This window comes from Epargyreus clarus, unplaced genomic scaffold (genome assembly GCF_041222505.1).
Source record: "Epargyreus clarus isolate Ecla_fem2 unplaced genomic scaffold, WU_Ecla_fem_2.2 ptg000009l, whole genome shotgun sequence".
Lineage (NCBI taxonomy): Eukaryota > Metazoa > Arthropoda > Insecta > Lepidoptera > Hesperiidae > Epargyreus > Epargyreus clarus.
In genome coordinates, this window is record NW_027332217.1 from 13,467,261 (window position 1) to 13,482,174 (window position 14,914).

A 14,914-nucleotide genomic window follows, 5' to 3' on the forward strand; every position below is an offset into this window, starting at 1 on the left:
TAGGACAGATGATAAATCATTATTTAATATTTTTTTTATCGGATTGTTGTTATTATCCACTAGCACAATACTTAAGTTGACACAAAATGCCACACTAAATATGTATACGAATAACCGCAGAATTTGTATACTGAGCTATAGTAAACATTTCCACGAACTACGAAATCAGTAATCATTCGATTCTCGTCTTAAGCTGAACTTAATTTTTAGTTGTAGCCGAAGTTGCTGCCAGCATCTAATATCTATGGCCAGCATTCAAAGTAACTAATGAACACTAAATTTGTCTTGACGGCGGTTGTAGAGTTTCCGCGACGTAAGAATTAATTAATCAGTGTTAATTATTCGACCTCAAGTTGTAGCCAAAACTCCCGCCAACATTCAAGAATTTCTGTATACAAACTTTCGTTGTAGCTAAACTTTCCGCGACATTTTAGAAGAATTCATTATATTTCTATTTGAATTCTCTGGCTACTGTCGTTATATCCGTGAACGTAGAAAATACTCGATACTAATAAATCTTTACTTTATCGTATGCGATATTAGGTAATTCTTTGTACAAAATTGGTGATAGTTGTAGCCAAATTTTCCTCAAAAAGTAACACTATTTCACAGCATATTCCACAAAAATTGACACACTGATCATTAAAACTCTTCTGTTTTTACACAAAACTTCTCAGTTTCTCCAAATCCAATTCTATAATATCGGATGGAATAGTCAATACTAGCCAAAAAGTTAATTGAACCGAAATTTACGCGACACTTCAAACTTTACATTTCACTTATTTCTCGTTCGAAACAAAACCTAAACTCGCACTTAATATCCACAAACAACATTAACACCACTCCCGACCAACCTTATCAGCGCCCGCGTCCTCGAGCTCCAACAAACGGAACTCCATCAGCTCGAGTTGGTCGCGAGCGTCGCGCAGCGCGTCCGCGAGCCGCGTGCACTCGCGCGCCGCCGCCGCCGCGCGCTCGCCCGCGCTCCGGCACTGCCCGCACGACTGGGGGGAGAGGGCGGCCGTTAGTTTTGGATGATGGGGATACTCCTGGGGATTAATGAAATATTTTTCAACAAAAACAAATAAATGTAGTTGTGATTACAAGCCTTTATGCCCCTGGGGATGGGTTATAATAAAAGTACATAGTTTGTAGTACAAAGAAATAAATCAAAGTACATAGTTGATATTAGAAGTATTTATGCCCAAAAATATAATAAATTGATAAACCTCTTGTTTAATTATTTTCAACCGACTTCAATAAAGAGGTGAAAGATGTTCTGATAACTTATATAAGGAACTGTTGAAAATTTCATATCCAATCAAGCCTTTTCAAAAATACGTTGTTAGTGTTTAGAATAAAGATAAAATTTAATTATAGTTTAAAAAAAGATCCACCCGTTTTAGGGGTGCATTTTTCGTAAATCAGATAGTGACTGACTTTTAAATCAAAATTTTATAATTTATTAAAATCCGAAATTATATTACACGTTATTTACAAATTGTTACGACTTATTACTTGAGTTAAACGTTTGCAATCATTATTAAGAAAGCATTACTAAAAGCTTAAATATAAGCTTTAAGTAAACATGTCCTACTTTACTCCATATAACGCTTGGTCGCCCTACATAACAATGAAACTCCTTCGAAGTGACGCAATACTAGCGCCAATAGTTTAGTAGGTGACAACGTGTTTATATTGCGAAACTGTGGCATTTAGTTGTGAACTATACTAGGCCTCAAGGCCAGATCCGAATTCCATGGTAAGTGGTGCCATCTTCATATACAATGCACCATAGATGTCGTCATTCAATCGTTTGAAGGTGGTAGAACCCTTTGTGGTTCCACTCCAGCGGCACCACCACCACACCTATTTCTGCCTAATAACAAGTGTTAAGCGCTGCTGTGTTCTGGTTTGCAGTGTGTGGTAGTGGAGACATATTTTTCCGAGGCGTTCCAGCTTAGTCCTCAGGGGTAGCGGCGCATCTGTGGTCGACCTTAGATAGGAATTAGATGGACTGCATGATCGTCTGCTACTCCTCTATTATGAAAAAGGTGTTTCGTTATGAAGAAACGGCGTAAGATATTCCTTATTACTGTGCCAGTGTTGGGCACGGGTCTACTTTCAGAGTGAGTGGATTATTCAATGACGCTGGATAAGTAAGATCTTTTAATATTTGTTCATCTACGCACGTGTGACTTATTTTTAGGAATTTATGAACGTGTAGGGCCCTTACGATGTTTTTTTTACTGTTAAAGCAAGTGATAATTAATTTGTAAAACGCTCATAACTTTAAACATCAAAGGTCAAGGAAAGGTAAGGCCTGGGATTTGAACTTTGGACCTCCATATTTAATCTCCGTTTTACAAACTGCTAGGCTAATACCATGGATATATGTAAACCAAACCTTTCATCTGATTGCAAAAAAACTTTGCTTTGTTGTTATTCGTACGCCCACCAAGGATTTTTGAATAATAAATGAGTACAATCATTGTAAAGTTGTTTTGCACATGCACAACCAACGCCTCTGGATCTACATGTATGCAATTTGCATTCGTATAAGGTAAAGAAGGCTTATATTTAAATAGATACTCCGAGGGCCGATTGACGGTAAGAGATGATATGAAAATTCTTTATTCGATTATAATTAATAAACTTATAGAAGTTTATTACTAGAGTGTCTTCTGTAAATAGGTTTGAGACTTCACACACCTTTAAAAAGTCATAGAGAACTGTCAAGCATCGAATTCTTCGGATTTTTTCCTCCATGCATAACTTTGCAAAATCATAGTCACAAAAGTAAAAACACACAAATAATTTTATTTAAATATTCTTTCTTCAATATTGTGTGTGACTATGATTAAACAACCTTAAGTTTTTCGGTAGGTTTGGTTTAGTTGCAATTATTTGCAATTCACTTTGCGTTGTGTGCAAAGGAAAACGTCAATATTGGAATATTTAGAGACACGCAAGACATGCATAACTTTACTTATATTATAATAAAGGCACATACACAATTATAGAATAACTTTACTTCATTTAGTCAAAGGGTTGATACCCTTCTTAAGTCCCACTGCTGGGCAAAAGCCTAGCGCAAAAGTGGCGAGGCCTGCAACGTTTGTAAATACGCTTAAATCTGGGGGCACGGCAGTGCCTCCGCCAAGTCGAGCCATTATTTACTTTTGGTTCTTTTGTTCAAATTTTCACTGTAAATAATAATATTAATAATTAATTACTTAATAATGTACATAATAAGCACTATATAATAAGAATTGTTTATAGTTGATTTTTATTTTATTTATTTATTAAATGTAACCCATACAGAAACAATAAAAAATAATCTAGGTAGCTTAAAGCAATAGGCCTAATCAAACTAATCTATAAAATTGATCAGAGATACAGATATTATAGTTTTGTTTTTGACCATGAATAGCTTTTAAATCGATAAGCTCTATCATAATAACTTTAATATCGATATCATTGTGTTAAACTTGTATAACCTTTACAAAAGAAAGCTGCAGTCACACCTATTCTTATGAACAGAGGAAGGAAAGGATCCATTTCATTGGCGATAGTAATGAGGCCCATTGTCGCTACGATAATTATTCTATCGGGGAACTATACTCTACCATTATGTACGCACGTTGGCTACCCGACATTCGTCTCTATAATTAATTAATTCTAGAACTCTTCCACATCATATTTTATTGTAATCTTTGATTGACATTGAATAAATGTCAGATTTTTTTAAAAGCAAACATTATGCTGTTTCGTATTCATGCGCTTTATAAGTACTGATGGTTACTCGAATAAAATGGAATCACAATAGGCTACAAATCTATTGCTAAATTTGAAAGCTAAGATGGAACGACTCGTATATAAGAGTCGTAAGTTTCTAGGTCTTCAATACACTTATATTTATATATATTTAATATATTTTAAGTTAAATGTGATATATTATAATATCAGTGATTGTCTGATATGTGATATAATGAGGATATTTTATAATACAGAAACTAAGATGCTACTGTAGTCGAACTTAGGAAAGTTCTCAACAACGTTCTAAAAAGCGTGTGAAGCTTACAAACCAGCACTTGGCCACCTCAGACCTTCTGGTCCTAGAGGATATCAGTACCCAGCAGTGGGATAATACTTAACAATGAAGGTTCCACTCACCCACATGTCGTTGAGCGGTTGTGGTGACAGCGAGGCGGGCGCGGAGGAAACCGCCGAGTCTTCGTCCGACGGTGCCTCCTGTGGACAATTTTTTTTTATAATATTGGAGTAGCAGACGAGCATGCTCTCCACCTGATGGTAAGGGACTACTGCAGCCCACGGACATCTGTAATCGACCCCAGATAGGATTAGATATTCCTGCCTGAGGTCGGCCACAGATGCGCCGTTACCTCTGAGGACCAAGCTGGAACGCCTCGGAAAAGTATGTCTCCCTTACCATACCCTTCAAACCAGAACACTGCTAGGAGGCAGAAATAGGTGTGGCGGTGGTGCAGCCGGAGTCGAACCACAAAGGGCTCTACCTTTAAATTATATTGAACCAAGCTCGTTTGACTAACATTATTTAACTAAGTAACTAAATAGCAAACACAGCACACGACAGCGCTTAACACTTCTGTATTACAGCACATAAAGACATTTTTATGCACTCACTTAAATATTACACAACTACATAAATCGATTCTCGTTTATTCAAACCGGCAGTATTTGGTATGCATCAGTAATTTGTTCCAGAAGTTAAGTCGATATTTTTTTGGTCTAAAGTACTCAGTAAAGTAATAAGGTAGCACAGTTAGTTAATTCTTACATCTCTGCAACGTTTCACTTGATGTCTCACGTTGAGCAACCCCAAGCGTGATTCGTTATTAAAATGTTTATGAATGCTTCCGTAAATCAGAAATTCCGAAGTTATGTTAATTATTTTCAACTAATTGTTATCTTGATAAATAGAATTGATATGGTTAATAAGTTTCAATTAATTGATTTATAGAAACCAGTTGTTTATTTAATTTATGAATAATTAAAAAATATTATTATCAACAAAATGATAAACATACCCTGTAAAATGTTTCTTTTCTGTGTTGTATGTCGGTTTTCAGATCTTCTCGATTGCTTTTATCTTTTCCCTGTAACAAAAAAGTGAAATTAGTAACGCCTGAGAAAAACTTTAGAGCAAAACGCACGAGAACGTTACAATGTTATTTATTTTTAGAAGGCGTTTCGTAGAAGAAATATATGTAAAGTGTTTTCGAAAGCATCAATGTAGAACTACAGGGCATTTTATGATTGTAAAATATAGTGTGAGCCTTGTAGACATTAATGGTAACCTCGTAAAGTATAAATATAAAGTGATTCATGAATTGTAACACGAACATGATCATCTAAAAAAACAATGGGGTTTTCTACACAGTATTTTTATACCCAGTTGGTACGATCTTATGCATGTGATGGCCGCCATTGTCCAGAGCAGGGATTCTCATTTTTTTTTGTGGGAAGAAAGAAAATTTCAATCAAAAATATTTGTGACTCCTTTCTATCTACCTTTCTATAAAATTTTTGTACATTTCTGATAATGATTGATACAGTAATTCCGTTGAATAACAAAAAAGACAGAAGAAGATTTTAGGAGTATTTGTTTTTCTCGTCCAAAAAGGTATGGGCTTAGAAAATATACTGTTATGGCATTCCACAAGCAAGTATCTACTTCAGCTTTGATTAATTTTCGCAATACCTGTATTATTTGTAAAATTAACAATACATATTTAATTTACAACCACAACAGTAGGTAGGTACCTGACCTACAAAATACAAGTCCTAAGCCAATCATGATCAACCTTGTCTTTTCAAAACGCCATTCAGTCATCTGTCACAGACATACGCAGACAATACAGTAACAATGATAGATGTGACCATAAGTTGTTCCTCTGTCTTGTTCTCATGTCGCTCGTCACCCTATCAGCGATAAGCGAGTAGCTTTGACAAGCGATAAACGTGCGTGAACGAAAGTTATTACTAATCACTCTATTCTATTTTCCTACTAAAAATGGAAATTTGAAATCTAGTATGAATAAATTGGTAAATGTAGATCTTTGGTTGGCAAAACAGTGAATAGACTGATTATTAATAACGGACGTAAGTTAGTCAGATGATATCTTAGGTTTGAAACTCGGGTTTCTTTATCAAGAAGTCCGAGGTGTGAATCCTAGACAACTAAATTTTAAAACTGTATATCTAATAAAAAATGATCATGACTTGGTTAAATGGTATGAAGGAAACATTGTTAAGACATTTACAGGCCTGAGAATTCTTATTAATTCTTATAAAAAATACACTTGGCTAATGTAGAGGGTATATGGACCAAACCCTTACCACACTGAAAGGAGACCCGTTGACGGACTAGTAGATGGACGGACGGACGGATAAGGTCGTGTTAAGTGGCTATGTGTTATTAAGGGCTCTGTCTTACTTCCTTATTGTCGGTTGCCACCCTATAACCGAGTCATTTTAACTAGCAAAGAGAAACGAGTAAACTTAAGATATATCTTTAAGATTAAGTAGTTATTCTATTCCGTTATGTCTATTGTTCTATTGTCGCTTGTCGCCCTGTCCGCGAGAAGCGATTAACTCGTACAGCGACTAATGTTTTCTCAGAACACGACTACAAACTACCCTTCTTTCCTACACCCTACAAAGCAGAATACTAATTAAGATTTATATTTTCGGGTCCGGATTTTTTTTGTGTTTATATTGCACTTATCACACTTAAAGTTTAGTGCGATATTTTTTGACACGTTCGGTTTTAATTTAGTGATGGCACTCGTTGAAACATTTACAACGTGAAGGAGCGACGGACGGTAAGTATATTTTCTTTTACCGCTTATCGCTTCTCGCTGACTATCCAACAAGGGACGATGCGGTCAACTATAACTTTCAATAGTCAAGAGGCATAACAAAGCGATGTTTCGCTGAGCGTAATGATTGCAGCAGCCGTTGGCACTAATGTTGCATTATCGTGACTTGGGTATTAACTTGCTTTGAAGTGGGTTAGGTACCCTGCGCCAATATTAGCTAGATTGATAGACTTGTGGTAACCTTCGAATAAATGTGTTTTTTTTTAATTGAGCGAACGAGCATTGAGCGATTACTTAGATGCTCATGGTAAATAATTACTATCAAATCACTTATTTATAGTAAGTGATCACTATTGGTACCCTAGACCGACAAGACTTAATATTAAAAATCTACCCCATACCCCAAATAGGATCGCATTATTGATATGATCTTTGAGAACGAAGTTGTAAGTCCTGATACCTAAGTGTTTCTTACCATACTCTTCAAACCAGAACACCTGCGTTTAACACTGTAGTTATAATGTAGATATAGGTGTGGTGGTGTTTCGGATAGGTGCACCGGTGTATCTGTAGTAGGTATAGGTAGAACCACGAAAGGTTTCACCACTCTGCAGTTATTAAGCAGAAATAGGTGTGGGTCCATCCGCTTAATTTATGGCGAAATAATATTTAGGGAAACATAAAGCAACATAGTCTAATCTATTTAAAAATAAAAAAAACGCTTTCTACACTCACAGCCCCACACTAGGATTGTGTCGTGGGTGCCATGGACACACATAGACAAATACACAAACACCCAGACTGAGAGACAGAAATTTAAATTCATCATTTAGATATCTGTCTGGCCGGGGATCGAACCCGGGACGCCCTGAGCGTCAGGCCGCTATGGTGACCTCTCAAAGGTTCATTTCATTTCATTTACATCTTAATTCATAGGTAGTTCAAAGTTATAATTTCATCTTTGAATATTATTTCTTACCACATTTTACAGACTTGTTATTGTCTATGTTTGTCTTACACCATTATTTAAACAACCAAAAGACACCAAATCAACCTCTGATTGTGTTTGAAACCAAAACCGTATAAATTAGCGATGATTGCGACAACCATTAACGGTGAAAGGGAATAACGGTAGACACCGAAGATGGTTTGTCAACTAACTTGTTGGGCACAATACGCCATAAACACAGTAGGTGTGAACTTTCACAGCTTTGGAACTATTTGGGTTAGGTGTTCAATAAGCAAGTAATTTTGCACAGAGTCAATAATTATAATCATGTTGGAACTGTTTAACGAGGTACTAGCTGATACAAAAGCTTTACTTACTACAGAAGATGTTTATAGATGAAGGCCGGTATAATCACATCGTGGCATGTATAACTAATCTAATGTTATCTTACACCGGCCTCCTCCTTCCAACTAACAGCTTTTTTCAAAATAAATACTTTTATTTATATAAGTACATTTTATTATTTTTTTCATGTGTAAATAATAAAACTAAATAATATAAACTACTCACATTGTCGATAGATAAGTTACGCAGTTTTAAGCTCGTTATTAATAACCAATCTATCCAATGCCTACCAAGAAATCGAAATTTGATAATTTTACTACAAATTATCAAGTTTTAATTTTTTGTTAAAATTCGATCTTCAGTATACAAACATTCAATGGATTGTTTTATTCATAACAGATGACTATAGATAGGTACAGGGTAATATTCCACTCTCAAAGACTTCCTTTTTTAACCAACTTCACTCTTTTATTTAAACTTAAATTACTTAATAATATCGAAGTCTATTACCTAATCCCGATACTAAGGCACCTCTCAAACAATAGACCAGTGAAAGTTCGTGCCTATCCGAATGCCAACACCGATCAGATGAAACTTCTAATTCACATCAGGTAGCACTTTAGATGCCAACAAAATTCAGGGAATTTGGAGCAAATACGAGACCTGGCAATCAAATTAATCTATGGATACAAATAAATGAAATTGCAGCGTCTGTTTGTTGTGTCCAAATTGCCTTTAACTAAATGCATATGAAGGTTTGGCAAAGGGAGATCTCCCGCCGGGCTAGGTGATCATGCCCGGGGAGCGGCCGTGCTCCGACAGTCTCAGTTCGGAACTTGTATATATGCCAGATATTTACAAAACTTCGATAGCGTGATTCAGAATACTCGTGGCGCCATTTCTTGTCGAGTAGCGGGAGGTCGCCACAAAGGTATATGACGGTGAACGGTACTTACAGCAAAAAGCAGTAACTATAATTTTTGTCTCCGTGTTTGTTATCACAGAAACGGCTGGACCAATTTTAATGAGATCTTCTCTGGCAGATAGCTTATGCCGTACGGTGCAACTTAGAGTAACTTTTAGTATCATTAACCCAGTACTGTCTTACTGCAGCTGGGCGAAGGTCTCCTCTTACAATGCGAAATTGTACTTTTATTTTTAGAAAATATAGGTACATATAAGGATTCCGCGTGTAATAATGAACTCTACCCACTATATGTACCCCACGCTGCCACTGTTAAAAGTGTTGAAGGTTAAATATTTCGAAATATATGTATGTCATGTTTAATAATGACGACCTGCGTAGCGAAGCGGTCACTATACCGGTCTGACGCGCAGAGGGTTCAGGGTTCGATCCCCGGCCAGACAGATATCTAAATGATTAATGAAATGATGGTCTGAGTATTTGTGTATTTGTCTATGTGTGTGTCCCTGGCACCCACGACATATGGAACCTTAGTGTGGAGGTGTGAGTGTAGAAAGCGATTAATTTTTTTTTATTGTAAAGACGACTGAAACCGCGGGGCAATACTAGTCTTCAACAAGGATGTCTGTATCTGTCTCATTAAGGACACTAACATCTTGTACACTGTACATTTCGCAATGTTGGAACAGATCTCGCAATGCACTTGCAATTCTAGGTTCGTTTACATCGCCTTTATCTGAAATTATTCAGAACAAGTGAAATAGTAAGGTAGAGGCACGAAGTAATAAATACGTTTCGTAAGCATGGCTATGCTTAAAATGTGATAATGGTGTTTGTTGATGAAAGCAGTGATAACCTATTGGTGTACATTTCAGTTGAGGTCCGTTTCAAACCGAAGTTGCACCTTTGGTGTGAAAGGGGGCTTTCGGAGTTGTGTGAAGTGGTGGAGTGGGAGCTCTAATCGCCCGGCTAGCGACCCCGGGAAGAACGATAGTATGTGTGACCTCATACCGTCGTACGCTTCACGCGGAGTGGCGAGCTTCGTAATGATCTGGGCGCAGCCTCAGACGGGGCAACGCGCCAAGAGGACTCCGGTTGCGTTCCTTTGGAGATCCTGGAGTCCTCCTAAAAAGGTATTATTTGCTTATATAAAGGAGTTCCGAGTGATGTGTGTCGTCTAATCAGAATGTTTAAGTGCTCAGCTCGAGATAGGAGCCCCCTGATTAGCACACGAATCTTTCCGAGTGACAACCACGGATAGGCAAAAAGGGGCGCAGATCAATTTATAGTAAAATCAAATTCATTTATTTTTGAGAAAATATTATATAAATAATACTAATCCGCACTTGGCTACCGCAGTAAAAAGTAATTTAAACATTTGTGTTTTAAGAACAAAAACCATGCTCAGCAGTAAGATAGTATTAGGTTAGTTAAAAATGATGACGATTCTCTCTACTTGGTTCGATTTACTCTTAAAACCTGTGCTTTAAACACAATGTCACAATAAAGCAGCACTGTAAGCTGTCAGCAGTTTTACCCAGTAATTATATAAAGCCGGCCATCCAGACAAGTAACAACAGCAATATTGTGATGTAACGGAACTAACAAAGGAACCTTAATGTCTTAGTCTCGAATAGGGATGTAACAGAGCTTCGTAACTGTAACCGAAACTATCGGATATCCAAAATAAAACTATATCTGAGACCGATGATGTCAAATAATTTCGGATTAGGGTGGACTGACAATGACATATCATTATAAAAGCTAATGCTATTCAGTTATTTTACAATTAATAGCAAATGATTACGTCTTTTTTTGTAATATAGGAGTAGCAGATGAGCATGTAGTCCACCTGAAAAGTATGTACCTCGGAAAAGTATGTCTCCCTTACCACACCCTTCAAAACGTAACACAGCAGCGCTTAACACTGCTGCTATTAGGCCGAAATAGGTGTGGAGGTGGTGCCGCCGGAGTCGAACCACAAAGGGTTCTACCACCGTAAAAACCGTATTTTTATGTTCTTTACTTTACAATTATTTAAAAATCTAACATCCGTGACCGAACCTATCTGAATCTGCTGTAATATACTGATAATCCGACACTATCGAATAGGTAATCCGAAATATTTTCAATAAACGCGTATCGATATCAAGATCCGAATATGTTCATAACATCCCTATTGTCATGGCAACAAGAAATGGTTAATTCCTCATTGTTAATCAGTAGGCACTCCATTAGCGAAAGTCGATAGAAAGTTATCTAGGGTCATCACGGAAGTTATCTGCCCTAAATCGAATACCGACTAATCTCGTGTTATTAAATGGTTTTATAACCTTCGGGTTAGTTTATGTTCGTTTACAGAAGTAGTAAATATTAATAAACCGTTTATGGCGCCGGTAAATTACAGATGATGTGTCAGATTGGCCGTGTGGTGTGCTAGAATGCGAATGTAATTGTAGGGGAGCCGACGATGCTAAATATGTTCAAACTCGAGCGTCATTGGGACCTATACGACTGTGTACAAATTAAGAAAAGCTCATATATTATCGCTCGAGTCTGTCCAGTGATCTATTTTTTTACTAATCTGACGGGCTCCCCTGTGCAAACCACCCGATATAGAAAGCTCATTTATGACTTAGGATACTCTACAGGGTGTAAGGTATCTCCCATAACTTAGTCTGCCGCGCTCGAGACACTCCCGAAATCATCTCTTGGGCTGCCAAACTATAAGGAGCATTCGCTTTTCGTCCATGTCGTAGGTAAAAGGTGGTAAAATGATAAATAAATAATAATAATAAATAAATAATAAATAATGATAGATAAATGATAAGTTGCAGTGTTCTCAAAGTTATCTACTGCTATCAGAAACACGTAGCCAAGTAGGAGATTAGCGTCTTTCCTAGAAATGGTTCAAATGATTCATCAAATACATGTCAGTGAAATATACAGTTAAATTTGTGACTTTAGAACAATTCTTTTCTAAGTTACCATACCCATAGCCAAGTGAAGAGGTTTTTAAGAATACAATGAAAAACTTTTGAACGTAAAGAAAGGTTATTTAGTTTTTCTGTCTTCTGAAAAGTAAGGCTATTACGTATATGCACCAATGGTTTGAAGCCGCGATATTATTGGTTTGTGCACAATGATATATAAAAGTACGTGGATATATGAAGAGCATTAAATAAAGAGCAAATAAAAGCAATAATTCCGAAGTAATGATTGAAGTAGTAATGCAATCCAGTTGATACATTGATGTACCTTCATCTACATAGGCGAAAATAATCGTTCCTTACATGCGAAGTCTAGTGACAATTGTTCATACATTTCAGTGATTCGAAGAGCACCTTAAATTTTACAAGACTTTGCAGCCAAAACATTACAAAATACATACAAGCAATTAGAAACTGCAACTTGTCCGAACACCCACGCCGCGTCATAACACCCGCGGTAATTGTCATTACTGTCGTCGCATACTAACCGAACCACCGCTCGCCAACTAATCTGTCAGGATTGGTCAGCTATACCATGCACAATTGTTACGAAAGCGACTGGTGTCTCAAATAGGGTTGTGTATACAATTCATATTAATGTTCACAACCTAATGTGGTATCGGATTTTCTAGACTCACTTCCCTTATTTACCATCAGGTCATAGTTCGCCACGCTCTTCAAGAGCAGATGCAGCGGGTAGACTTCAGATTAGGCAGGTAAAAGTAAAAGCTAATTAAGTAATAATTTTAAAAATAAGAGGTGCCCAATATTTAAACTTTGGCGCTCCCGATACCTGGAGGTGGACAATTTGAGAGCTATTGTCTTCAATAGCATCCTGACCCAATTGCTACAATCGATCCAACTGTGAATGACAAATTACTAAGATCCATGAACGGCAACTAGATTACCACAACTTTTAACCGCAGGCGTTGCTTTAATATTACTTATTACCATCACAAAACAATACCGCATGCAATAAAGCGCACAATTTTACGATATAATCAATTGTAATTGAAACGTTGATACGAAAGCCCTATCCAATCTGTCCTTGCGTCCAGCCGGCGTTGCTCTACTCCAGTCTCTCACTTGCCCCAGTTCCCAGCGTTGTTTAGTTTAGTAGGAAGTCTGATTTATGCTACTGGCGGGTGACCACAATTTGTAACGTTCATGTAGGCGATACTGTGACAGGCTGAGGGATGGGTCGCTGTGAAATGTGGAACATTTCTGTAGTCTCTGTATTGAGGTTGGTGCTACATTTTCGATAGCTTTGTCCGGGTTTTCTTATCCCTAGAGTTTACTTCTTTATATATCTTATGGCCTCTATGTATCTTATGGTTTTAAAACCTTCATTATTAATCTTTACTATAGGTATATATAAAAATATGATATAGGCACATGTTTACTGCTTTGATTATGTATGTATCTGTCCAAAAATTCACCATTCCTTTAGTTGTTATTACAGTACGAATTTCAAATATAACGCTTTGTACATTTAAATACTTTTAAACCAAGCATTTTTATATGACGTGTGCTTTAGATACACATAAATACATAAACACCCAGGAGCGGAAGAAAAATCTAAAGTCATAATTTTAATTACTTCGTCATCAACTCATTACTTCCATAGTTAGGCTGAGTCTTCAATCAGTTCTAGTCAGTCATACAGATATAGCTTTGTTAATATATTTTTAAAGCAGACTCCTTACTTTCAATACTAACTAACCTCTCCTTAAGTGTTGAATTTACAAAAAAAACCTCAGTATTTTCCTACCTCATTTAAGGTATTGCTACTGTATGCAATGTCTCGCTTCTAAACCCACCGGTTTAGCCAGCGCTTTACTTCAAAGTGCCAGTTTTATTAAGTAGAAGCACAGACAATATAGCACTCGAAACATCAGCAAAGTAAATCACACGGCAGATAATCGCGGTATCCTCAGTAAATCACACTCCGTGACACTGTAAAGAACGTAATTCCATCTGCAACACTATAATTCATCTCGTAATCATAGAACACATAAATCTGGTATCGAACTACTCGTAGCTTGAGTGTAGTTAGGGTCACAGATTTCCATAAGTATTGAGTTATGAGCGTACTTTTCTGAAGTTAAAGTTACTTATTTTTACTCGACTGTGGAGAGTAATGTTTCTCGAGCAAATGTTTGTAATTATGTCTCTTTATTTGGCACACCCTACAGCCTTAACAGATTTCAACTTACGAGGTATCATTGGATTATACAAAATTATCGGAGTGACATAGTCTTCCGTTACTTTTCAGTATTTTTTTCTTTTTATTTACGTTATTATAAAATCAGCATTATAAAAACGCAACCAAACATATTCCAAGGTCCATCGCTAATGATACACCAGAACTTAATACAATGATCGGAAAAGTCGGGCCAGGTCAACAGTACTGTGTTAGACTAGTGTTACTAGAGTCACCAGGTTAAGAGCTCTGAACGAGCCATTGTCACCTCTTGGGACCCTAAGGGTTGACAACAAAATGCTTATTGTCGAATGAATTCTTTAAAATTCTTTCAGCATTATCATCAACTTATATTTTCGTGATTTTTAGATCTGTCACGCTTATTGCAGCCCTAAAGTATCAGCGTTATGAAGAAACCAAATCTGTTTATCGTGAATAGTTGCGAAGTAATTCTATCATACAAATAATACCAACTAAATATTTTTACATACCTTTACATATTTCAGCATGTGCACAGTAGATTATACGATACTTTACTGTTGGTCGAATGTGACCAAATCCACAGATTATTGATCCAGGTATAATTTAACATGTGTAATGTGTATATTTTAATACTCGTCGCAAATTAAAATCTTG

General features: G+C 36.8%; 1 protein-coding gene across 6 annotated transcripts in view; it reads right to left on the reverse strand.

The window, feature by feature from the left end:
* Nucleotides 1-14,914, reverse strand: part of Pif1A (PFTAIRE-interacting factor 1A) — a 177,948-nt gene that overhangs the window by 22,138 nt on the left and 140,896 nt on the right. For 5 of the 6 annotated variants that reach the window (XM_073076788.1, XM_073076786.1, XM_073076790.1 and 2 more), the window contains 3 exons: nucleotides 5,073-5,141; nucleotides 4,177-4,254; nucleotides 855-1,049 (listed from right to left, as the gene is read on the reverse strand). In XM_073076788.1, coding sequence (XP_072932889.1) covers nucleotides 855-1,049; nucleotides 4,177-4,254; nucleotides 5,073-5,141 — 342 coding nt within the window. The remainder of the gene's footprint in view (nucleotides 1-854; nucleotides 1,050-4,176; nucleotides 4,255-5,072; nucleotides 5,142-14,914) is intronic. The other variant, XM_073076787.1, reaches the window with a different exon arrangement.